The 27605-nt window shown below is 37.2% G+C and overlaps 1 protein-coding gene across 5 annotated transcripts in view; it reads right to left on the bottom strand.

Annotated features, from left to right (window-relative positions):
- Nucleotides 1-27605, bottom strand: part of LOC102844013 (homeobox protein Meis2-like) — a 266568-nt gene that overhangs the window by 74587 nt on the left and 164376 nt on the right. For all 5 annotated transcript variants that reach the window (XM_006883039.1, XM_006883037.1, XM_006883040.1 and 2 more), the window contains exon 9: nucleotides 8679-8755. In XM_006883039.1, coding sequence (XP_006883101.1) covers nucleotides 8679-8755 — 77 coding nt within the window. The remainder of the gene's footprint in view (nucleotides 1-8678; nucleotides 8756-27605) is intronic.

Genomic DNA, 27605 nt, shown 5'->3' with positions numbered 1-27605 from the left:
TGGTAGAAAAAGTGCTGCTAATACAAACTTAGTTCTTTCACCTTATAGACGTAGTAAGAAAATGCTCTGCTTTAGCAAAAGACCTCATGGGGTTAGTTGGAACCATACCCCTTGGCATTTCGGCCTCTTTCCAGTGGCCACTGATTTGTCTGGCATAGGAAGCAATCCGAAAGAGAAGCATTTCACCTCGAGCACACCAAACTGGAGTTCAAAAGCATGCTTCTTTGTATTCATTTCCTCAGCATCGGCAGTTTCAGCACATTAAGTGCTGACAATGAATCTAGCACCTGGCAAATCTGACTTGAGATTCAAATGGATTTTTATTCAGAAACATAGATGTTACTGGGAAATAATCTCGGAAGACGGCAGCTATGTGTTTAACAAATGGCAGCAGTGGAAACTGCTGAGCAGGGAGAGGATGTTTAGTCCAGCAGGCTTGTTCCCTTTAGGTTTATCTCAACTCCACCTCCCTGGTTTATCACTCTTTCCTTCAATCCTTTCTCTCTTGAGATGAAAGTGTCCAGCTGTCTCTATACCTCATTTAGATTTCTTGCACCACTGGCCAATTATTCCATATGTTTACTACAAAATTATTTCCCTCAATTCCCTGCTTACTCTTGATGTCCTAATATTACAATGAATTTCCTGTGGCTGCTCTCCTTGCAGTGGAATGACAACATCCACACCTTTGGAAATTATTTCTCTTTGCTGGAAAGAAGGGCAATGCCTTTTACCACTCGCCCTGCCTCCTACTAATTAGGCTTCAAATTGGGTGGGAAGATTCACTGAAACAGGGCTTGAAATTGACCTCCTGTCTCAAAACCCACCTAGAACACTGTTATTGTCCTTCAAGGGGACATAGCAAAGGGAAGCATCACAACACCCAGACCTATCTGGGCTGATGGAATCCAGAGGAAAATGATTGCTTTCCTTAGGCTACCACTCTATTCCTGTTCATAATTTAATCAGAGCTGGGACATCTTCTAACAATACTACCTTTTCTTTTCAGAGCACTTCTAACCTGTGACATATTTTCACGTACAAATTCTCCTTTTGTCTCAGCATCATTCCATTTCACACATAAGAAAGTCAAGTCACCTGGGTAGTTAATGAGCCTTCCTAAAGGGCCGGGGAAGTGGGCTAGGAAGGGAAACATTCTCAAGACACCTCTTTCTCTCTGCACTGGTGCTTCAGTCCTAATTGAACAAGCTCCCATGCATTCTGGAGCAACTGGTCAAACATAGCCAAATCAGAAGAGCACTGCTCAGAAGGTGGGGCCGAAAGGATGCAGATATTTAATATCTTCAGTGTGACAGGCCGCACAAAGACATTTTATCTGTTACACAAAAGAACCCTCTGAACCACCTTCCACGGGGAAGTTCTTTGAAATTTAAGTTACTTGTTTTTAAATTTGGGACTCTGGAGACAAACTTCGATCAAGAAATAAGTCCTTTATTCCTAGTATTCTGTCATTTTGTTTGTTGGTGCAGAGGTAGGCTATAGTTACTGCAGTGACATATGAGCATTTGAAAGTGCAGTTAATCTTTTTTTTAAAATTAATCTGGAAATATGAACTTAAAAGTTTTAAAACTGTAATTACAATAGTGCACTGGACCAAGTTACCTCAGAACATGAAAATACCTAATAGTTTTTGCCCTTTTATTTTTTAGTTTAAGGGATGTTGATGGTCAATGTTAAAGTATTGCTGTATTTCAGTGGCTGCCACCATCTAAGATGCATTAATTATATCTCAATAAATTATTAGAGCAAAAACTTTCCCAGTATAAAAATATTATTTTTTTTCTTTTGTCAATGAATGCGTACATCTACTGAGAAAATACCAGAGTGTTAGTATCAAAACTTGCCCAGAAAAGTCTACTTTTCACAGCTATTTGAAGTCCTTTACCTCCTAGGGCTCCCTAATCTTATCTCTTTGACATCAAAGAACTAAAGAAAAAAATTATCATCTAAGAATCTAAATTTATCTTTGTCAGCCAGGAAATCAAAAGAGGAATTGCATTGGGAAAATCTGCTATCAGGGACCTCTCCTGAGTACTGAAGAGCAATGATATCAGTCTAGAGTGTGTGCTTGATCTAGGCATGGCCTTTGCAATTACTTGCTATGCATCAGAAAGCTGGACAATGACTGAGGATGAGAGAAGAAGAATTGATGCCTCTGAGTTGTGGTGCTGGATTAAAATGGACTGTTAAGAGAACAAACAGGTCCATTTTGGAGAGGGTGAAAACAGTCCAAAACTGGGAGGCAAAGATTTTTGAAGCTCCATCTAACATACTTTGGGAATGTTGCAAGGAGAGACCAGTCCTTGGCGAGGGACGCCATGCTTGGAAGGGTGGAGGGACAGCATAAGAGAGGAAGATCCTAACTGAGAGGGACTGACTCAGTGACTAGGGTATTAGGTGTGTCAGAGACAATGAAACTGGCTCAGGATAGAGCAGTGTTCAGAGCTGTTGTACATAGACAATGAGTTGGAACTGACTCAACCGCACATAACAACAACAATACAGAAACTATGCACAGTAACTTGTCTACCCTTGGGTTTCATTTCACTTATGAACTTTAGAACAAATAAGTGAAAAGGAAGTCCAGGAAGTAAGTAATTAGCAGAATTAAATATGTGTTTTATCTTTGCAGCTAATGTTAGAAATAGGCTTAATGGTTTTTTTCAGTATATTTACAATAGGGAGTATAGAAGAAGTGATGATACAACCAAATCAAAATGTAATTTCAGGAAAGGAGTGGAATTTACACCATTAAGTCATGTTTTCTCTGGTTCTCTTAGAAGTCCATTAATAATCAGTCATAACCAGAAGTCTAACATAGGGAATTCACTGGTTAGTTAGCAGGGAGTCAAATCAGCCATAAATTATCAAAATGCACGCATTGGGAAAAGAAGCAAAAAACTTAAGTGTGCTCAGCACGAGTACTCCCCTCCTAATGCAGAAGCAAGGAGCTCTGGTGACGTCATGTTAAGGAGTTGTGCTGCCAATCCATAGACACAAGTCTACCAGCTGCTGTGTAGGAGAAAGATGGGCAGTCTCCTCCTGTGCAGTTTAGTACCTCTGAAAAAAACCACTGGAAGATCAACTGTGAGTCATTTTTTTTGTACATAATAATAGCAATGAAGAAGCAAATATGGTCTAATTTAGCTGATTATTGATTAATACTCTAAGGATACTATAGCATGTTGTTGTTGTTATGTGCCGTCGAGTCGTTTGCGACTCAGAGCGACCCTATGCACAACAGCCCTAAACCCTGCTCTGTCCTGCGCCAACCGCTTCTGGGTGAAATTTCAATTTGTGAGTTACTTATTAACTTGGCTATATTTAGCATACAAAATTGCAATGTTTTTCTGTTTTTTCTTTAAACATTTATTGGTAACTATTTTACTGCACTGCAATCCCCACGGTACATGGTTCTAATCCACCAGCTGCTCTGCGGGAGAAGGATGGACAATCTCCTCCCATGCAATTATCAGCCTCTAGAAACCACTGGAGGGTCTGTTCCAATTCAATGATACTCAACAATAACAACCCTTTATTGTGTGTAACCCACATGCTGAGTACTTGATATGTAGGACTTAATTGTAGTGACATAATGATTTGAGACACAAAACTATTCTGCCCATTTTACAGATGAAAGAACTAAAGATTACAGAGGCTAAGCAGTTCACCAGAGGTCAAACATTCAATAGACTGTAGAATCAAAATTTTAACCCCACAGAATTTGGTTCCCAAATCTGCATACTGAATGTACCATGGACTGCCAGGAAAACAAACAGATTCATCTTGGAGAGGATTAAACCAAGCTACTCCTTGGAGGCAAGGATTCTGGGGCTTCGTCTGACATACTTTGGACATGTTGCCAGGAGGGACGGGTCCTTGGAGAGGGACATCATGCTTGGTAGGGTGGAGGGACAGCGCAGGAGGGGAAGATCCTCTATGAGATGGATTGATTCAGTGACTGGGGTAATCGGGATGGGTGTGTCAGAGGCAGTGTGGTTGGCGCAGGACAGAGCAGGGTTTAGGGCTGTTGTGCATAGGGTCGCTCTGAGTCGCAAACGACTCGACGGCACATAACAACAACAACATGCTATAGTATCCTTAGAGTATTAATCAATAATCAGCTAAATTAGACCATATTTGCTTCTTCATTGCTATTATTATGTACAAAAAAAGTGACTCACAGTTGATCTTCCAGTGGTTTTTTTCAGAGGTACTAAACTGCACAGGAGGAGACTGCCCATCTTTCTCCTACACAGCAGCTGGTAGACTTGTGTCTATGGATTGGCAGCACAACTCCTTAACATGACGTCACCAGAGCTCCTTGCTTCTGCATTAGGAGGGGAGTACTCGTGCTGAGCACACTTAAGTTTTTTGCTTCTTTTCCCAATGCGTGCATTTTGATAATTTATGGCTGATTTGACTCCCTGCTAACTAACCAGTGAATTCCCTATGTTAGACTTCTGGTTATGATTGATTATTAATGGACTTCTGAGAGAACCAGAGAAAACATGACTTAATGGTGTAAATTCCACTCCTTTCCTGAAATTACATTTTGATTTGGTTGTATCATCACTTCTTCTATACTCCCTATTGTAAATATACTGAAAAAAACCATTAAGCCTATTTCTAACATTAGCTGCAAAGATAAAACACATATTTAATTCTGCTAATTACTTCCTGGACTTCCTTTTCACTTATTTGTTCTAAAGTACATAATCACTGACTAATCTTCACAGGTCTGTTTTTATTGCTTATTGCAATCGTCAAGTGCATGGACCCATGTTCTCTTGCTTATGACTGTGGATGTGACTTTACATTGCTCCTTAATGGCCCTGAGTTTGCTTGGCCTTTCTATTTTAAAAGATAAGCAACTCAGAAACAGAGCAGTAAGTCTCCTCTGATTTTCATGTTTGTTCTGTTACTCTAATTCTTTCTGTGATAACCCTGTAGCATACCATCTTAAATTCCTGGTGCAAACTAGAAAGCAGGGTATCATTTTCCCAGCAGAATAAATTGAATGAGGCTTAGGAACCCTGTTCAGTCCTCTGTTCTTTTTGGTGAAGAACTTACAGATGTAATACATCCTTCTTATCTGTTAGCCATTAATTTACACTTACAGCCAATAATATAGGACCGTTTGAAATTGGGTCAGATGGCTATGTCTGTTCATTAAAGTACTAGACAGCTAAAAAAGGTCCTAAAATAGCAGATTTTCTTGTTTATATTTATTTTTTAAACCCCCTTCAACTTAATGATTTACTAAATAGTAGCCTTTTCTAGGTGCTTGTTGTACTATTCTTATGTTGTTGCTATTATGTGCCACTGAATTAGAAACGGCTCAACATTGATGCTCCAATGGGTTTACACAATGTCCCCTCACCCCCACCCATGGATTCAAAGCATCTGCATTTGGATTGATAGTGTAGCTCCTTACCAGTAGAGGCTTCCTCAATTCTTATAAGTTACCCTTTCTTATCAAAGGGACAGTAACGTTAATTTGCCCAGGAATTGGACCTAAACAAAGAAGGATGGTAAGATTTTTCAGAAGACTAAAACCCAAACCAAACCCAAACCAGTGCTACTGAGTCAGTTACAACTCATAGCAATTCAACAGGACAGTGTTGACTTAATCGCCCCTTTATGATCTAAATGAAAGCAAAATGCCACATCTTTAGCTCAAGAGCTGCCAAATATCACTCTTTCACTCTTCTACTGGTGGTTGTAATGGCCAACTTTCAGGTTAGTGATCAAGTACTTTACTCCTGCACTGACATGACTTCTTTTTTTCAGAAGGAAGTGTGAAAATTAGGAAGATGTAATTACTTTGTTGGGATGTAAGTTCCAATCTTTAAACCATACTATTAAAAGCATGCCATACAACAGAATGGCCTATCCTAACCTTGGCATTCTGTAGCAGATACAGTCCATGTAACAATAAATCTACACTATCACACCAACTGAACTCTTTGTAAATGCCTTAGGATCCAAAAAATACTAGAAAATAAAAGTGTTCTTTCCAAGTTCTAACCAAGTGTCTGATTATAAGAAACACTAGTCTTTTGATTCCAGACTTGAGATACAAAACACTCTTCTTCACTCTTCAAGCCTAATGCCTACCTACATCAAAAGTACAGGTAAGTGAACGAACGATCCCTGAAACTACTGCCCTGAGATACTCTTTAAACAAAAAATATCCCCTGAAGTTATCTTAAAATCAAACAGTAGGTAAGCCAAGCTAGTAAGAAAACATCTGCCTTGAATATAATGTTCTTTTAAGAACTATCTATAGGGATCAAACAGAAAACAGCAACTCAAAAGATTAGATAAGAAGCTTAGTAAGTTTCTGTTAATAGGGGAGGAACAACTCAGGAAGAGGAGATGAGAATGGTTGCACAACTCCAAGACAACAGTTAATGCTACTAAATGGTACATGTAGGAATTGTTGCACTGGCATGTGTTTTGCTGTGCGTATTTTCAACAAGAAAATAAGAAATAACATTGAGACAAAAATGTACAGATAGTGAATGGCATGGAATAAGACTTACAAAAAGACCAGGCTCAACTGTCAAAGTCAAATATCCATGGAATGAAAGATTTTTTTTTAATTTTTATTTTATTATTTCTTGTGTGTACCGTCAAATCAGTTCTGCCTGGTACAGGAGGAGACTGTCCCTCCTTTTCCAGCAGAGGATCTAGTGGATTTGAACCATGTGTCTCTGGGATTGCAGTGTAGCTTCTTGCCACTAGGCCACCAGAGCTCCCGGAAAGATTTCTTTTTAAAATATCCTCACAATGTCCCTCAACTTGTTCAAAATGAAAAAGAAAAAAAAAAATCAACAACAACAACAAAAAACCCAGACACCACACACAAAAAACACCCCAAAACACCAAAAACAAAGAAAAAAAGTTTTAAAAATATGATTCTAAAGAAACATTAAGGGTATCAGGTACTGCTTTTTAATGTAATAGCTCACTTTGATAATCAGTATTAGAAAATAAAATCTAGAACAAATAACCCTCTTTTAATTAACAAATAATTTATTATTTTATTATTATTAGGATGAATGAAAGTCCGTGTTAGGAACAGAAATAAAGAGACATATGCTTACATGTATTATATGTATTTATACTATGAGGCTCCTAAGCACATACAATCACATACATGTCATCTTCTAGAGATTATATCATTTATTCCAAATTTTTGGTCTAACGGGTATCTTTAAATGTACATAGTTCCAATCTTTTGGAGAAAATTAAAGTGAATTCAAGTCTGTATTGTCTATCCTTTCTTTCTGCCTTTCTTTTCAGGTTAGCAGTTTATTTCTGCATTAATCACCCTGACAGAAGCAAGGCAACTCAATTTTCTGCTTCTGTAGGTAGGCACATCACTTTCTGTACAGCACTAGGCATGAAAAGGGCTGCAGCTAAGCTTTGGTTACTGGTGTAATTGAAATGCTATCCACACTATAGGGTGCATTAAAGTCAGATAACGGCAGTTCCTGTGGCCAATTTAAGTAGCTTGACTTCCCTGGGAAAAAAAAAATTGCCTGACAGATAAGGCAGACAAACTGGCTAATTCTCCAAGCATGTCTCTCATTGTGATCCTAGAAAAATGAGAAAAAAATGAATCACAGAACCACAAAATCAATTGACCCTCGGGTAGCTCATCAGGCAGCGAGCCTGATAAACCTAAAAGCTTTGTTAATGTCTGCCTGCCTGTATCCCACAGATAGAGCACTTTGTAAATGAACCTGCTTTGATAAATATATTAAGGAAAGCTGTGAATAAAGGCAGAGACTTCTCATTTGTAAATACAACCTCTGCTACATGGAATTAGAATGATAAAATGGGGTTCCATGTAATTAAGTTTGTATAAGGCCTGAAATCCGTGCAAATACTTTCCCTGAATTTTGAAAGAGAACTGTCAGTTCAATTAATCTGAACATCACCCCAAGAATGTACTGAACAAAATTAAGCTGCTGATAAAACCTGGGCCAGTATTTTGATAAGTAATTCCTATATCATTTCTTGGCCACTGTGATCATTTTATTTAATCCTCTGCCCCCTCCTTTTCCTCAGTTACATTCTAAGCCATGTACAAAGGGTGGATGGTCCATACACCACCATAGGAATAATCTACCAAATCACAAAGCTAAACACAGGAATACCTTTTCCTTCTGTGTTAAAAAAAAAAAGAAAAGAAAAAAGAAATTAGGGTAAACAGATTTCTACTAGGAGGAACTTGAAAACCTGGATCTATTCACCAGAGTCTAGACAAAAGAAAGCTCAAAATGGACAGGTATATCTAAGGACTGTCTGAAAACAACAAACTATGCTGTGTAACTATCTTCAACAAAAAGGACATGAGGAGAGTTTATTGCTTCACTAGAGCCTTTTAAAGCTTCAGAGATCAGAAAAGTGAGGTGAGAGAACAGAGGGGAAGGAGGTAGCGGAGAGGGAATAACTCTTACAGAAGCCATTTACCTAGGTTACCATTTTCTTTCCCTAAGCACTACTTTCACATCTCAAGGCATAAACATAGAAGTTAGCCTCCTTGATTTCATTTGTTTCAGAAGAAAAAAGAAAAGGAAAACAATTATTTAGAAATCTCATTTTAGCCATGGGAGAAAGACATTGATTTTTGGGTCACTCACCAGTTGTTTACTTGGAGAATTGTAAGTCCTGTGTCTTGCGCTAACTGTTTCTTCTGCTCTTCGGAAGGGTACGGATGCTAATGAAAAAACAAATGTTTTAAAAGATGTATCAGAAGTTAAGAATGAGCCAGTTACTTCTAAGAATGAAACCACCAAATGGGATTTCTTTAATCTATGGCTTGATTTTCCAAATCGCAGCTTTTCTTAGAATGTTTGGAGAATTGTGGGCGGGGATAAGAACCCCAAAGCCTCCAGTCACAGTGCCCATATTCTTGCCACACGTTATAGGGCCAGTGGTAAAAAGCTAGGTGTTCGAGCTACTCAGGTTCTTTCATCAGCCAGGGATGGAAGTCTTTTTGTGTCAACGTCAGAATTTTTTTATTATCTACAATCACTTTTAGCCTCACTAAAAGTACTCATTTTTTGATCATTTTAGTTTGTTTCCTAGAAAATCTATACATATTAATCATCAATTCTTAGTGGATCTGAAGTTACTGGTAGTCAAAGTTTGAAGAGTGACATAGTATATGATCATGAATATTCTCGGATGCCATGGCAACCAATTCAATCACAACCTTGCTTACTGACGGTGCATTTATGTTGTCTCCTTTTTTTGTGACAGCAGAAAGTTCTTTCCTTTTTACTGGTTACTACTCTAGGCTACAAGAGTCACATAATGTGACCACACATTAGAAGGAGTCAATTACATGCAATGTTTCATGAAAAAATTTGGCAATAAGAGAATGAAGCCATAGGTTTTACTGTTTTCTAATTTTTCACTTCTCATCACAATTCATTGTCATTCTTTATAATGAATTAAGAGGTCTTCTATTTTCAGTCCACTTTCCTCTCTCATTTTAAAATCCAAGTTTAGTATTTCAGAATTGCACATTTACTTTAAGAGATAGTACCCTGGCATGTGCATCATCACGAAATAGATGTGTTAAATAAATCTTTGCTCGAAATTCACTAGTTGTACTGAGAGGAAAAAAAAAGTAAACTTTTATCAAGCACGTCAAAGTCGTTAAATAACTAGAAAGCCTTCAACAATAAATATTTCCCATCAACATTATTAAAGGGTGACATAAGAAATAACAAAGTACTCCATTCAGAGCATTCTAATCGTTCCAGTGTTTGAGAGAGTGAATATTTTTCAATCATCGAAGATTTTATTCTTCAGGTATTTCATCTTCTATAATAGCACACATTATCCAAAATGTGCGCAATTCCTTATTAGCAAACCCAAATGCCATTAGGTTAAACAAAACCCCCTGCATAGCAAAAGGGGTTAACTAGACTTGTATTAATATGGAAGCCAGGCTTTTAATATTCTCCAAATGTTAACAAAGAAAGATGATAATGTTGAGTTAATATGGGTTAAGCATAAAATGAAAATAAATTTTTCTGATTGCGAGGTGTTGACACTTTTTTGGCTAGGGCCTCCAGCCTGTTCCTGAAAGCTGTGTAATTACAGAAGGCTTTTCCCCTCCTTCCCCCTCCTGCTTCAAGCCTGCCCACATTAGTAATGACCCCTTCACTGCTTCAAAAACCACTAATGGTCTTCAGCACGGGCAAGAAAAATGAACAGGATAAATTGGAATCCACAGTCGGTAATTTGCATCCTATGAGGCAGCTTTGGCCACTCACACTCATTCCTGGCCATCAATCGCTGGCTGTCAGGTGCTGCACTCTGCCACCATGACAAATACTCCTCCTAACACTCGGATTCGTCCAAACAATGTAATTGTCCTCTATTCTCCTTTTGGTAATGGAGATAATAAATGACTGCACAAACAAGAAGGATTGCTCATCACAGACGCTGGGGTGGCTTCAAACTGGAAAAGGCCTAGAGTACAAATTTTAATTGACTGAAAACATTGTTTGAGGGGAAAATGACAAAAAAAAATTTTAAAAAGGCAAAACCAGAGATCTTTCTTATGTAGGTATTTTCCTGCCAGATTCAAGACAGTAGTGCCATTTAACTTCTTACCTTAAAAGATTTGAAAGCCTAGGTGTACTGGTTGCTCACAGAAGATAAATTCTGTAAGCAGCAAAAAATGAAAATGAGAGTAAGTATATATTACAAGAGTGTATAGTTTATGCTGGTAATATTTTCAGGTGAGTTGCTTCTTCATTATAGAGTGTTTCAATCCTTTTTGGACGTTTAATCTTACTTACTGTTGTGAAATGTTTACTCATGACAGTCCAGATAAAGTAACAAAGCACAGGTTGTTTTGTGTGTATTTGCTCTGTGTGTGTGTGTGTGTGTGTGTGTGTGTGTGTGTGCGTGTGTGCGCGCGTGTACGAGAGGGAATGAGAAGAAGGAAAGAGAAAAATTGAGATAAAATATTTAGAATGTTGTTAAGGATGTAGAAAATTAGAAAGGTGATGTTGTACTAGAGTTGATTTCTTTCAGTTTGATTGTAAATTCTGAATCACAAGAATTCTTTCCAGTGTTTTATTAGAAATGCAATTGAATGACCACAGAATTACACAAACAATGACTTTTATCTTGGAAATCCCTGAGCGGTACTTTCACTGTGATAGCAAGTTACAAATTCCACCCACATTCATTTAAAAAAAAAATAAACAGAAATTGGGATCTTACCAAAATTCACCTTGCACAGATGGCTTTAAAAAAATTAATAGGGACAACCACAATAACTTTAACTTATTTAAATAATGCTCTGTGGTTTTTTAACATTCGTGATTCTATGCCCTTTTTAGACATGGAGTGGACAGTTTATCTGAAAGTGTCCTGGCAGTCAGCCACTATATTTCTAAAATTAAAAAAGGGATGGAAAACAATCAGCTTTCAGAGGAACTGGAACCACGGAAATGTGTTTTGGATTAATTTACAAATATATGTATATATTTAAGGCCAAACTGTGGAACTAGAGAATTTCTCCTACATGGTCTATCATATGCATTCTTCTACTTTATTAGAACAGACATCATATTGAAATAATAAACATGGGAAGCCTTCACTTCTTCTTTGATGTATATTACTAAATGTCTGACTGGCTCAAATTTAAAATAAACTTTGGTATGTTTGCACTTGAAAACTGGAAGTAGACCACAAGCCAATAATTTGTTGTCAGTTTCCATATTCTTGGACTAAAGCTATAGTTTAGTCTGTTCACTGTTGGGGGTCAACTTACTCTGGTCCAGTTGCCCAGAGGTGGCTCAACTTACTTATAGGAACATGCATTGTAATGTGATAGGCATGATGATGATTCCCTTCATCAAGAGAGAACCAGTGTAGGTCAACATTTTTCACATCCCAAAATAATTCTACAGCCACTGGAGCAAGTTGAATAGGGTAGGTGGGTCAAAGAGATCTTCCTTTGAATATTAACTGGTGAAATGTTTAAAAAGTGAATGAAACATGTCTCATGGCATGATTCAAATAAGAAACATTTTTAATTGCTTTTCTTCTAATGACACTTTTGAAAGTAAGATATTCTCATTATATAAGATACTGACCTTAGTTAGGTCTTAATTAGCCTTTCTCTCTCTCAGTAAATAAAGACAAAGAGAAGTACAATATCCCTAGACATGTATCAGTGGAATATTTTTGTTGGTGAGATGGTCTTCAAATACTCAAATACTTCAAACTCTTCTACAATAATGCTCTACAATGATGTTCTCAACGGGACCAAATCATCATATCCCTATGTTAAAAGGATAAATCATGATATCCCTATGTTGAAAGGATATATATTGAGATTTTAAGGTATGTCAAGTGGTATTTAAACTCATGAATTAGAAGTATACAGCAAGTTAAGAAACAGTATTTAGATAGTGAAAAATTAGAAATAACTAAATATCTATTAACTGGATCACAGTCAAATAAAGTCTTTGAGTTGTGGTGCTAGAGAACAGTACTGATCGTTAACACAGACTGCCAAGAGAACAAACAGACCTGTATTGGAGAGGGTGAAACAAAGTTGTTCCTTGGAGGTAAGGATTTTGAAGCTCTGTCTCACATACTTTGGGTATGTGGTCAGGAGGGACCAGTCTTTGGAGAAGGACTTCATGCTTGGAAAAGTGAAGAAATAGAGCAGGAGAGGAAGACCTCAGATGAGATGGATTATTGCAGTAACTGAGGTAATGGGGGTAGGTGTGTCAGAGTCAGTGAGATTGACTCAGGATAGGGCAGAGTTCAGAGCTATTGTACATAGGGTTGCTATGAGTCGCAGTCGAGTCAATGGCACATAACAATAATAATGTGCTAATCTAAAGACTGACATTATATATTGTTGCATGAAAAGAAAAAGCTGCAGAACAATATACATTGCCCATTTAGAAAAAGAAAAGATAGATGGAATATATATATTTTATTAAAAACAAAGAAAAAGAAAAATATGCTCTGAATGATGACTCATATTGTTTAGAGTATGAATTGCAGGCTTTTTACTTTTGTTTACAAATTCCTATTTTGTCTGAAGATCTATCACATCAATTATTTTTTATTCAATATCAATTTTAAAGCTGTAATTTATTATAATGATAAGTAGTTTACACATTCCATATTTTTTACATTTTAGTAATTTACCTATTTTATTAAGTTAGTTATTTTGTTGTATTGTAGCAATTCTCATGAATTTTTTTTGTTTTATGTAAGTTGTCAACATGAATGTTTTATTCCCAATGACACTTCCTGCCCTTCTGTGTTCCATAATTTTAATTTGGTCTCTATGAATATTTTTAAGAGCAGGGCATTGCAAGTGTTATTCCTGACTCTTAAATTACCTTCTTATCTTTTAACGTTGATGTACTTACTAGTGTATAAAGTTCACTATATGAGCTCTTTGAAGACCAAAAGTTATGTATTCTGTCTAATTATTTATAGTCATTAAGTCAAATGGTCAAGTAGTTTGAATGAATACTTAGTAATTGGCCACTATTATGACTGCTTCCTTATCCTTATGTCCCTCTAAAATAGCACATATTTTATACAGTTCATTCACAAATATAACAATGTTACTCATATATGAAAAATTTTCTCTTCACCATTTGTAAGGTACATGATAAAACTACCCCAAGCAGGCATCACTTATCATTATAGGACCATGCTTTCTGAACCAGGTTCAAGGAAGTATGCTGCGGACTGAGCTCCCTTAGTAAATAAGTGCCTCATCCTGCAATGTCAAGTTTTTATTATTATTATTATTATTATTATTATTTAGTGGTCATTCATTTAAGGCCTAATTCTTATAGAAACAAGAATCTGTATGCTATGAATAATTTACAAGACAAATGAAAAAACAAAACCAAAAAACACCAGTAACATTTTAAACTCACTCCATCCTAATGGCTGGCAACAATTTTTCAACTAAACTCCCATAGCAATTTACTTGATGTTAGTAATTCAGTATAATTTAAATTTATCTGTCACCTTATATGCCATTGTCTTATATGTCTTACAATGTCTTATTTCTATTACGTATAAATGTCCTGAAAGTAAAACTAAGGATTTTAAAACTTTTTAAATTTCTCCCTCCTTTGGTCAATGCTTCTAAGTATTTAGGGAAAAAAATGAAGGGAAAATTGGAGATAAATTCTTATGCAAGCCTTGTCAGGAGTTCTATCATCTTGAACAAGAGTACATCTATGACTCAGGCACTGAACTGGTAAATGAAGAGGTTAAGTCAGAGAACTTACAATTCATCTAATTCCAAGATGTTCTTTTTGAAATACAAGCTACACATGGAGTATAAAGTATTTCCATTGTTGTTATGTGCCAGTGAGTCAGAGTCATCTTGTAGCTGACCCTCCAACGAGTTTTCAGAGGCAATAAACTGCACAAGAGGATTAGAAATTTACTGTAAGATTTATTGTTCATGATGACAAATTCTGAATCTTACTGTTTCTCTTTCATTACACACACTCTCTCTCTCTATTTCTCTCACTCTCTCTCTTCCTCTATCAAGCAGTTCTGTGAGCCGCTCAACCTCTAAACTCTCCGTAAGAATGCATACAAAACCTTTGCTAGTCTATCAACCAAATTTCTGGTTCTAGCTCAGGCATTTCTACATGTAACATTACGTATTTCTCATTTTGTTACTTTATTTTAAATCTCTACTTTTTCTGCGTGTCTAATCTTTAACTTTTAGAGCCAGAAGCACAAAATAGCAGGATTCCACAAAATACAACCATGCCTGGGACCTAATTTATAAAGATGAGGAAACCACGACCCCCAAGGTTTAAGTAACATACACCAAGTCATATAAATAGTGGGAACAACTAGGAAAAAAACTCTTGATCCCAATGCTTAGTATAGTATTTTCCTCTCTTAACAATTTCCTTGAAGTACCATATTCTAGTTCAGTGTCTTCATTTACTTTAGGGAAGGTAGTAGGATACTGGCTAAAGAACTTGTTTCCTAACCAAATGAGTTGGAATCTACTCAACAGCAGTGGGTTTGGTGTATTTACTCTGGAGGCATGTTCAGAGGGACTAAATGAACTAAGCCTAGTCAGTTAACACAGCTAATCATGGTGGAGTTCAAGGTGGAGGCCAAGTTGGGTTAATAGCTTCAATTATGGAACTGCTGGTCAAAGGTGTCCTCTTTTCACTAGGGTGGATAAATTGGGCAAATGTGTGTCTGGAATTACTGATGACCACTGTTGTCATCAAATGAGGAAAGCATGATTGAAAATGATGTCCATGCAGACAAAAGCAGAGCCAACCAAATACAAAGAATGGCTTCCTGTCATCCTTTCAGGACTTAGATTCGATTTACCTAAAATTAGCTGCATTTCAGTAACATAAGCCAATAACATAGATCTGAAAAATGGCACAATTTAGGTTATCTGGAATTTTTCAGTTTATTTGTTTTGCCCCGTCTGCTAATAATGATAATTATTTTTAAAAAAGTGTGTGTGTGTGTGGGGGGAGACTAAATGACTGAAGAGGACAGGTAAAGGAAGAAAAAGAAGTCGTAAACAAGGAATTATTCTGCTTTAGAGCTCCTGGGAGCACAGTGCCTAATTTGTTAAGCTGTTAACCATGAGGTTTGAAGTTTGAATCCACCAAGTGCTTTGTAGGGAAAATATGGGCAGTTTTCTCCTACAAAGATTTACAGCCTTAGAAAAGCTCTACCAATGGAAAGTCACTATGAATCAGAATAGACACATGACAGTGAATTTTTTAATCTAGCCTTAAAGACTTGGGGTTAACACGGCAAAAACCTTGGAATTTGTATTCTTAAGAGTCTCATAATTGTAACATTAAAGACTTAAAAAACCATCCTCCAGGAATCAACGTTCATTCATGTAGTAGATGGGCCTATAGAGAGGACAGTAACACTACTGAGTGAAATATCTCAATAGCAAAAGGATAAATACTGCATAGTCCCACTGTTGTAGAATGGGACTGACATCAGGGTTGGTGTGTGACTGAGAAAAATTGGCTAAATTATGTATTCAGCATTAAAACAGATGTGGGAGAGAACTGTTTAAAAGTGGTATATGATTGGGTATTATGGTTATTACAAGAGTCCAGAATGAAGGTTAGATAGTGGAGTGTACTCGGGGCGTGGGGCTGGGGAATTGTATACCAATGAAAGAATTTTTCTTTTACTTTTCAAAGAGAAGAGTCAACTGGGGAGAAGGAGTGGGCAGGGAGAAAAAGGCAACGATGAATGACTGGAAATCCAAAATCTCTGTAAACGTTTATTAAAATGAATAAAGTAAAATAATAAAAAAAGAGAATAGTTACAGGGAGAAATACACCCTTCAATATACTCTACCATACAAAGCCAAAAGGGTAGTGATTACCTGAAAGCAAGGTTCAGGTGCAACCTGGAAGGCGGTATGACGCTTTCTCAAAAAGTTAGAAATAGAAATACCATTTAACCCAGCAATTTCACTACTGGGAATATACCCTAAAGAAACCATAACCACCACCCAAGCAGATATATGAACACCCATGTTTACTGCGGCTTTGTTCACAATAACAAAGAGTTTGAAATAGCCCAAATGCCCATCAACAAACAAATGGATAGAGAAACTGTGGTATATTCACATAATGGAATACTATGCTGCATTGAAAACCAAGGAACTCATGAAATATTATACAAAATGGGTGACCCTGGAGGACATTATGCTGAGTGAAATATCTCAGTCACAAAAGGACAAATACTGCATAGTGCCACTGTTGTAAAGCAAGTCTGACATCAGAGTTGGGCCTGAACTAAGAGAGGATAAATAATGTCTATTGCTTTGAAACAGATGAAGAGAACTGTTTAGGAGGAATATATGATTAGGTATTATTGTCATAACAAGAGTCCAGGATGAAAGTTACATAGTGGAGTGGACTGGGGGAGGAGGGATTGTATAACAATGGCAGAATTTTTTATTTTACTTTTCAAAGAGAAAAGTGAACTGGGGGAGGAGAAGTGGGCAGGAAGTAAAGAGTGCAAAAAAGAATGAATGGAAATCTAAAGTCTCTGTAAACTTTCATTAAAATAAAATAATAACAAAAAAGCAAGGTTCAGAAGGCTAGAAGGGGCTGGGAAAAAAGGACATGAGGATACAAGGAACTCAGGCGGGAAAAGTAGGGAAGTGCTATTGCATTGAGCCGATTACAACCAACGTCATGAAACAAAATACCTATACATTGCTGAACGGAAAATTAGTTTGCTCTGAACATTTTCATCCAAATGACAATAAATAATAAAAATCATACAACTTAAGAAATATGTTTTAAACATGCAATATCTTTAAGATTGTGAAAATTTTGTGTTTGAGAAAAGTATATAGGACAGCTATAAAAAGGGAGTAAACTTTTGGACACGTATACAGTTGAAACTGTTTAAAGAGAAAAATATAAATTTACTGAAATAAATAGAAAACTATCTAAAATAAATAAATACCAGGAAAAAGACACCCTCGTTCAAAAGCCTTACTGAAACCAAAGGCTCTGATGATGCAAGATGACAGGGGAGCTATTGTAATTTAGAGTTTGCTGCTTTTAGTACAAAGTTCCCTAACCTAGTTGCTGGTGGTTGTTCTTAGGTGTCATTGAGCTGACCAGGACTCATAGTGACTCTGTGAACAGCAGATAATAAGCTTGCCCTATCTTGTACCATCATCATGAGCTCTATCATTCTTAAATTCATGACTGCAGACATGCCAAGCCATTTCATCACGGGTCCTCCTCCTTTTACTGACTCTCCACTTTGCCCAATAAGATGTCTTTTTCTAAGGACTGATCCCTCCAAACAACATGTCCAAAGCACAAGGGCTGCTAGAGGAGATTATAAGTCAAATAGTGCACGATAACAACATATCCTTCCATTGCCATGAGACTCACACATCCAGGTCCTATTTCTCCCTGAAGAGAATATTGGCTGCACTGCCCATGAGGAACTGTGCTACTGACCCAAAGGCCAAGCTTTTCTGGCAGTCTGAATCCACCAGTTTGAAGCCTCTTTGAGGAAAAAAGAGGGACACTTTCCTTTCATAAAATTTACAGCCTCAGAAATACAATGGAGAGTTGGCTATGAGTTGTCTCTGAGCCAACAGCAATGAGCTTGAAGACTCATTCTTCAGAGTTGGTCCAAACATTGGATCAAAGGGAGCTCTGGTGGCCTAGTAGCAAAAAGTTGCACTGCAATACTGAAGGCAAGCGGTTCAAATCTACCCGATACTCTGCTGGAGAAGGAGGGGCAATCTCCTCCAGTACCAGTCAGATCTGATTTGGCAGTACGTACACACACACACACACACACACACACACAGCAAAACAAAACACAAAAAACGAACAAACATTGGATCAAGTGGAAAACTCACAGGAGCTGTTTGTCTCCTAGCTTCTCCAGGGCTTCCCTTCTTCTTCTCTGAACTCTTCTACATATGTGCACATTAATTACATCCCTACATGGACTATATGTGATTTGAGGGCATAATCCACTACTTACTTAATCTTGAACTTTCTTTCACAATTAGCACAATATTTCTTACATAAAAGGATCTTAATACATACTTGATAGTGAATGCATTGTTTCTGAAATTGATCCTCTTTTATGGTAGAAAACACAAAGCTGCACCACATATATGACACATAAATACTCAGATAAAAATGTAAAGATACAGACAGCCTTTTAACTGTTTTATCGACACAATATTTGGATATTTGAAAACATCTACTGAATTTTTCACTTTTCATCCAGATGTTTGGTGTCATGGAAACGCAGATCTAAGATTCAAATTAGTTGATTTCTCCCCGCCACGCACCCCCCCAACCCCCGCCTTTTTTATGCCAGATGTATATTTAGGAGGAAGAAAATGGCTATTTCGGGAAGATTCATTTCCATTTGCGTTTACATGGAAGTAAATAGATTGAGCTATAATAATCACATCCTTTAAAATTCAGAAAAGGTTTGAGAGATTTTAATAATAGTCAGATCCTAAGAGATTAACACATTTGTCTGATACTTAGAGCCTCGGTGGGAAGGCCTCATTAAGAAAAGCACACTCTCTTCTGTAGATAAGCTAAAGGAATACCGAATGAGACTCATGGATTAGCATACAGAGGTTTAAAACCCCTTATTAAATGTATAATTATAAAGATATAGAAAAAGTAGAAAAATTGAGAAGGAATTTCAAGATGCCAAAGTTAACGACTGAAGGAAAAAAGGTGTTTTTAGGACTAAGGAGAAATACTGTTTTGCATCTGTAAGGAGAAGTGATACATAAACATATCTTAATCATTCAAGGGGGTTTATGGAATTAAGTGCTAACAGCATACTATCAATATTTATCCCACTTTTAAACTTAACAGAAACATATAGAAAAATATTTTATTACGAAAACTCTGCAGCTAAGATGCAGAATTTTAATCACAGTGAATATAATTATTTTGCTATTGAACGAAGTTCAGCACAGCCTTATTTCGAAAATAGGAGGAATATATTCCTAAGGCGAGAGAAAGATAATTTTTATTTAACATTTGTTAGGATGCTCCCATAAGCTGCTTGGCCATGCATGTCATGCTGCCTACATGGCTAATGGGTAATCTTACTAAATGAGCCAAAAGCCACAAATAAGGCCTTGAGTCATTTAACAATCATTTCACATTTCCACACTATGACCAAATTAATATTTTATGGGGCCACTCAGCTCTCCAGCCAGACCACTTTTCCAAAAAATTGAATTTTGTGCTTATTTATTTTATGGATCATTTGTTGAAATAGATTTCAAAACAGGTTAAGGCTATTTAGATTTTTTTCTTCTTTTCCCAGTAAACTGCTAAAGAAAAACTAAGAGATTCAGAAAATTTAGGCCTAGAAAAGTCGGTTAGAGGTCATCCAATTCAAGATTCTCTTTTTATGCCTAAGGAAACTGAGGCAACTGATGCGAAGTGGATTGCTGACGCTTGGGTGTCCTCCTCAGCTTTTAAGATGTTCCCGACTTCCTCAGGCAGAAGACATTGCACATAGAAAATCGCATGGAACAATGTATTTGGCACATCAAGGAATTATGGATCCCAAGGTCCAGACATGATTCTGTGCATTACTTAGTAATAACCATACCCTCTGTGTTTTGTGTCACCCTGTATTTTTTGCATTTGTTACACTGCATTGCAAACACTTGATTTGTCTCTCTTCCCTAATAGACTGTTTGCTTCTTAAGAGCAGAAAATGATTGCTCACATATTACTTCCAGAATCCAACTCTGTGCCTGGTATATATCTAAGAATTGTGTGTTCAATACGTGTTGAACTAATTAGGTTTGAAAATACAAATAAGTAGTCATTCTATGAATCCTAAAAATATTATTTTGAAATTAGAGAGAAGCTGGGTGAGATGAAGAACCGATAGCAATATGAGACATTCAAAGATGCAAATAATATCACTGTCTTATCTATCTGAAACTTGAAATTGTGAAAAATCAGCTCTTATTTAAAACATGTGGGCTCTGGCAGCCTACTTTGTAAGCAGTTGTGCTGCCAACCCAAAGTCACATGGTTCGAATCCACTGTCTCCTTTGGAGAGAGATGGGCAATTTCCTCCTGGGTAATTTACAACCTCTGAAAACCTGTGGAAAGGTCAGCTATGAGTTGGTTCTGACTTGATGACACATAACAACAACATTTAAGCCAAGTGTAAAACTCTGCCTGAGTAGCAGACTCGTGAACTCAGTTTGTGACTCAAATAACTTTTAAAGGAAAAGAATTACATGGGACTTTTCATTAATGTATTTTCTATTGTTAAAATGTTTTTTGTTTGTTTGTTTGTTTTTTTAACAAAGTCCTATGCTCTCCCTTTAATTCCAACTAATGACGATCTGTGAGTTACAGAACAGAACTGAATTAAGTCCACAAGCATTTTCTTAACTAATCTTTATGGAAGCAGATTGCTAGAACTTTCTTTCACAGTGTTTCTGGGTAAGTTTCAACTACCTAACATTGTTGTTAATCGCTATGCACAACCATTTCACCCACTCAGGGACGGTTGGGAACGAGAAAAGAAAAAGCTAAGGGGTTGCTTTAAAGGAAGGATCCTAAGTATGTGCAAGGGTTATATAATGTCTAGACAACTGATATACTTGTATCTAATCTTATGACAACAATCCTACTTAACAGGTCCAGACACAGTGCCATATGAAGCTGAGTTAGAAGGAAATGAGGATTAGTGGTCAGTCCATTACAACATTTTTCTAATAACAAGAAAAAAAATGTCTGGTTAAGAAGGGGGGGAGGTAAATACAAAGAAATTATCAAGCAAGATTATGAACTATAATAAACAATTCCAGAATATTTAAATCCATTTCATTTGCAGGAATCATGCTTAAAATGCAGTATGATTTACCTTAGGAATGCACTGGAAGTATAATTTGACAAGAGAAAGTGAACATAAATTTAAAGAGGAAGGGATTGTTTAAAGAAACCAAAGGTTATCTTTTTTACAAAAAGGTTATTATCTGTAAAGTAAGCAATGGACATGTTGTGGATATTATCTTCTTTGTTCATCTCAAGGCATAGGATAAGATAACGGGTTTAATGATAAATTGAGAAGTCATAAAAACAAGGAGGAAGTAGCAGCAAACTAATGACTTCTGAGATGGATAGCAGAGGTTAGAAAAAGAAATTCAGGAAGCAACTCCCTAGAGTTCTTTCACCACAATAAGACAATTTTTCAATCAGAGCAACTGTGAAGAAAAATACAACTTCTTTCATTCTAAGGTTCACCAAAAATGCTAACATGGAGATCTCCAGCATTGGGGAGTTGAATCAAAGGTTCAGATTTCCCCTCCCCCTAATACATAAGAGCTTCTTTGTGCAAAAATTTTCACCAACATAGAATTAATTACCTTTTGCTTTTGTTGTTATGTGCTGTTGGGTCACTTGCTATTATAGTGACCCTATGTACAACAGCAATGAACCTTGCTCTATTCTGAGCCAATCTTTGAATCAATCCATCTTATCAAGGGTCTTCCTCTCTTGCACCGTCCCTCCACTCTCCCAAGCACGATGTCTCTCTCCAAGAACTGGTCCTTCCTTCCTTGCACCATGCCTAAGGTATGTCAGATGGAGCTTCAGAATCCCTGCCTCTAAGTAACAGCCTGGTTTCATGCTCTTCAGGACGAACCTGTTTATCTTCCTAGGAGTACATGGTATATTCAACAATCTTCTCCAGCACCACAGCTCAAAGGCATCAATTCTCCTTCTAGCATCCCTAGTCATGGTCCAGCTTTCTGATGCATCAGGCATACCTTAGTCTCCAGAATGACATCATTGCTCTTCAATTATGTGGAGAGTTCCTGGACAGCTGACTTCCAATACAATTTGATTTCCTTGTTGCTGGTGTCAAAAGTGTTGATTGTGGAGTAAAGCAAACTAAAGCTGTTAACAATCTCAATCTCTTCACCATCTATCATGATGCTGCCAACTGTCCCAGTGGTGAGAATGTTTGTTTTCCTGATGTTGAGCTTCAATCCATATTGAAGGCTGCAGTCCTTGACATTCTGCAGCAAATGCCTCAGGCCATCCTCAATTTTAGCCAACAAGGTTGTGTTATTTGCATAATGTAGGTTGTTGAAGATTCTTCCTCCAATCCTGATGCTACATTCCTTTTCATAAAGGCCAGCCTCCCAGATGATCTGTTTGGCATACAGATTAAAAAGATATGGAGATAGGATGCATTGCTGGGGTACACCCTTCCTGATTTTGAACCATGTAAGTATTTCTTTTCTCTTTTCTGATGACTGCCTTCTGATCCAAGTATAGGTTTTGCAAAAGCACCACCAAGTGCTCTGGGATTCCCATTCTTCTCAGAGTTAGCCAGTTTGTTCTGATCCGCACAGTCAATGAAACACAGACATTGCTCTGGTACTCTCTGCTTCTAGCCAAGATCCATATAAATCAGCTATAATATCCCTAGTACCACAGCCTCTTCTAAACCCAGCCTATATATACATCTGGTAGTTCCCCTAAAAAGGGGAAGGTTTTAAAAATTGATCTTTTTCTGCTTAATTAAAGCTTTATACTCCTAAAATGCTTCAAAATTTGTCTGATTGAAAAATATTATTTTATTAATTTTAATGAACATTTATAGAGATTTTGGATTTCCATTCATTCATTGTTGCACTTTTCTCCCTGCCAAGCCCCCCCACCCCCCGGCCCCATTCACTCCTCTCTTTGAAAAGTAAAAGAAAAATTCTTCGGTATACAATCCCCCCGTACCCCTCCAACTGTCCCAAGTACACTCCACTATGCAACCTTAATTCTGGACTCTTGTGATAACCATAATACCCTATCATACATCACTTTTAAATTATTCTCTCAATTTGTCCCATTTTTTTAAAAAAAATACATGAGAAAGATCATGTACCAGTCTGTCCACAAAATATGATGAACATAAAGATATTACCACCCATATCTTTACCCATACACAGAACTAGTTTTCAAAGTTCAGGCAGAAGGACTGACACAGTAACTGACGCAATAGGCTGAGTGTGTCAAATTATGAGGATGGCACAGCACAGGACAGGGTTCAGAGCTGCTGTTCACAGGGTCACTGACATCTACTCTACTCAACAGCACCTAACAACAGCTTATTAAGCAACCATTCCTTAAGAAAAACCACCTTAGTTGGGTTATCAAATAAAGGTCAGTTAAAAATGCTTAATTTGGATTTCCCCCTATTTTATCTTATCAATTTGGTTTTCCTTCCCTTTTTTAAAGAGTATTTGGGAAGTGAAAGTTAATGAAATCAAGATAGAGACAAGAACAAGGTACTGCCACAATACTTATCTCTCTGCTTACATAGCCTGCTACCATTTTACATAAGCTCTAGAATAAATGAACACTTTAATTAAATGTAGAGATTTCCTTTTATTTTTATTCTAAATATTATCTATTTTGTTGTTGGGACTATACGTAGTAAAGCACACACAATTCAACAGTTTCTGCAGCACAATTAGAGACACTGATTGAAAGTTATTCCTCTGTCATTAACATAAACTTACTGCCCTTTTAGGTTCCTATCCAATCTTCACATTGCTGTTTTTAATTTGATCCCATAGTTTCTAAAAAGGCATAATACTTTTATTTACCTATTTATTTTTACTAATTAGCTAAACTATTGTCAAATTTTAAGATGACTTCAGGGAATATTTTAACTGTAAGGCTTAAAAACTACCTCAGGGCAGGGTTTAATCGACCCCCTATGACTCCAGAAAGTCTAGAGCACATAAGAATTTGAAATTCTGTTCTGAGTTTCTTCCCATCATATCTGAAGCCATCTAGTGAATTTTTCATCAAAATATTCAGTGATGACAGCTGAGCACCATGCAGTTCAAGTATCCTGGCAAAGGAGGCAGTTGTGCATGGAGGCAATTAGCCACACATTCCATATCCTCCTTTTACCCGATTCTCCAGCCTCTGTTGCTTCAGGTGAATAAAGACCAATTGTTATACCTTGAATGGCTGTTCGCAAACTTTCAAGACTTCAGGAACTACACTATGAAATAGGAAGTAGAACAGAAGCACTAAACACATTATTAGGCCAATTAACGGGGATGTTCCAGGAAACTCTGACCCTAAATCCCATGAGGTGTCTGGTTGTACATAAGCAGCCTCAGAAGCTACTCTTCATTGTTGCAAATACATCTATCACAAAATGTTTGCCAATTACACTTTTTATAGGTTTACAACCTACAAATAGCAACTATAATAATCAATTATACAACCTTACACTTAATCGTGGCGATTTTTCCATCACTGCTAATCCTCTTTATGCCTCTTCCTTCCGTCCTGGGTAACCACTAATACACTTTGGTGTCTATAAATTTATCCTTTCTTGTACTATTTGATCAATCAGATCACACAATATTTGTCCTTTTGTGACTGACATCTCACTTAGTATAGTTATTTTCAAACTCATTCACATTATAGCACATATAAAGACTTCATATCTTCTATTGACTGACCCAAATCTATTGTATATGCTGGTTTACTTATCAAGTTCTTTTTTTATTTTGTTATTTTTTTGTGTGTGTACCATCAAATCAGATCTGACTAGTACAAGAGGAGATTGCTCCTCCTTCTCCAGCACAGCATTTGGGGGATTGGAACCATGCACCTCTGCGGTTGCAGAAAAGTTCTAAAACAGTGTTTTTCACACCTGATCTTTCCCATTTACCTTATCTACCCCTCCCTCCACCCATCAAATTGTGCGACCCTATGATTAATCACCCTGTCCCACCCATCCTCACACCTCTGCTACCCTGCTCCCCGCCTTGGATCCTTATGCATGTTCTACAAAAAAGGTCTTATACAGTATTTGTCCTCATGGGACTGAATTAGTTCACTTGGCATAATGCTCTCCAGTCCCTCTCAAGTTAGATAGTGATTTACAAAATCATTGCTCTTGTGTGCTGTTTAGTATTCTCTTATGTAAATGTACCATAATTTCTCAATCCATTCAATTGTGATTGAACATTTGGACCGTTTCCATGTCCTTGCGATTGAGAATAACACTGTTATGAACGTTAATGTACAAGTCTCTGTGCCTCAGTTCTCATTTTTTGAGAGTGAAGAAAGCTTTCTGCTTTCTCTAAGCAGTGGAATGGCGAGGTCATATGAAATTTCTATGTTCAGCTTTCTGAGGAAACGTGTACAGCATTTTAAAATCCATTCACATGTTGATGAAATTTAGGGTTTTTTTACTATTCGCTACTGGAACTAGTGCTACAATAAAAACACACATACAAGTCTCCTTTTGAATCTTTGCTTTCAGTACCTAGAAGTAGATTTGCTGGATCACTGCCCTTATATTTTGTTTTATTTTAGGAATTTCCACAATGTTTTCCAGAAAAACTGTGCCATTTTGAATTGCTAAAAGTAATGAATAAAGGCTCCATTTCCCCCACATCCTTGCTAATGTTTCCTTCTTGCTTTCAGTCTTAGCCATCACAGTGAGTGTATGAGGAGCTTTGGTTGTTTGGGCTGCAGGAAGTCTCACTGCTAATTTCAAGGTGGTAGTGCACATCCACCAGCAGTAGCTCCTCACGAGAAAGGTGGGCATCTCCTAAAAAAAAAATCTGCTGGAGGATTGGCTAGGAGTTGGTTCTGACTTGAATCAACAATGTTCCAGGGCTGTAAACTCAAACTTTATGTTTTGAGTTTGAGTGAGTGTGAAGTGCTAGCTGGTTGTGGTTTCTATCTGCATCTCTCTGATGGTTAATGATCCTGAACATCTTTTCAGGTGCTGGGGAGTCATCTGAAAGTTTTCTTTCAGTAATGCTAAAGGCTATGCCTGGTAGCTGAGTCCTACTTGTTCTTAGAAATCTATGGTTTCAATTTACACATTTAGAAATTTAATCTACTTTGAATTTGTTTCTGTGTATTCTGTGAAATTTACATTTTATTGCATGTGAAATCTCAATCTTTCCCAGTATCATTTACTGAAGAAATCTTTTCCTCATCAAATGAACTTAAAATGCTTCTCAAAAAATCAGCTGACCACAGATACGTGGGTGTATTTAGGAGCTTTCAATCCTGTTCTATTGGTACATGTGTCTGTTGGTACAGCAGTATCAGGCTAGCTGCACGTTGCTGTGCATCACTGTGTAGAAGCTGACTCATAGCTGACGCTCCAGTGGGTTTTCAGAGACAGTAATCAACAGGAGACTGTCTATCCTTCTCCCATGGAACAGCTAGTAAATTTGAACTATGTGTCTTAACATAGTCTTACTGTTGTTGTTGCTAATAGACGCCTTTGAGTTGAGTATGAGTGATAGCAACTCTACGGACAACAGACCTGAAACTTCTCCTATTCTGTGCCATCTTCATCATCTCTGACACACTTGAGCCCGTAGCTGCATTCACTATGTTCATCTATCTCATTGAGAGTCTGTTCTCCTTCCATCTTTCCAAACATGATGTCCCTTTCCAAGAACAGCGCCTTCTAGCTACATGTCCAAAATATGAGAGACAAAGTTTTGCCTCCAAGGAACACTGTGGCTGCACCTTCTCCAAGATATAACTGTTTGTTCCTTTGGCAATCCATGGGAATTTCAGTACTTTTCTCCAACACCAAAAGTCAAAGCCATAAGTAATTCTTTTGTCATCCTTATTCATTGTCCAGCTCTCTGGGGTATAGCAGGTGACTGAGAAGACTACTGACTGAATAACACCTTAGTTTTTAAACTTACAACATTGCTCTTTAGTATTTTGGAGAGGTTCCTGACAGCAGATTTGCCCAATGTAATATATCTACTAATTCCATGACTCTTGGTACCAAGGGTGTTGATTCAAACAAGATTAAATAATTGACAGATTTAATCCTTTCTCCATCTATCATGATGTTGACTAGTGACCCTTTGGTGAGGACCTTTATTTTTTCAAGCTGAGTTGTAACTGTGATGAAGGTTATAGCTCTTGATCTTCTGCAGCAAGCGTTTCATGTTCCCC

The sequence above is a fragment of the Elephantulus edwardii genome, unplaced genomic scaffold (genome assembly GCF_000299155.1).
Source record: "Elephantulus edwardii isolate Elephantulus edwardi_28Jun2011 unplaced genomic scaffold, EleEdw1.0 scaffold00026, whole genome shotgun sequence".
NCBI classification, from domain to species: domain Eukaryota; kingdom Metazoa; phylum Chordata; class Mammalia; order Macroscelidea; family Macroscelididae; genus Elephantulus; species Elephantulus edwardii.
This window is presented reverse-complemented; position numbering and strand designations above follow the sequence as displayed.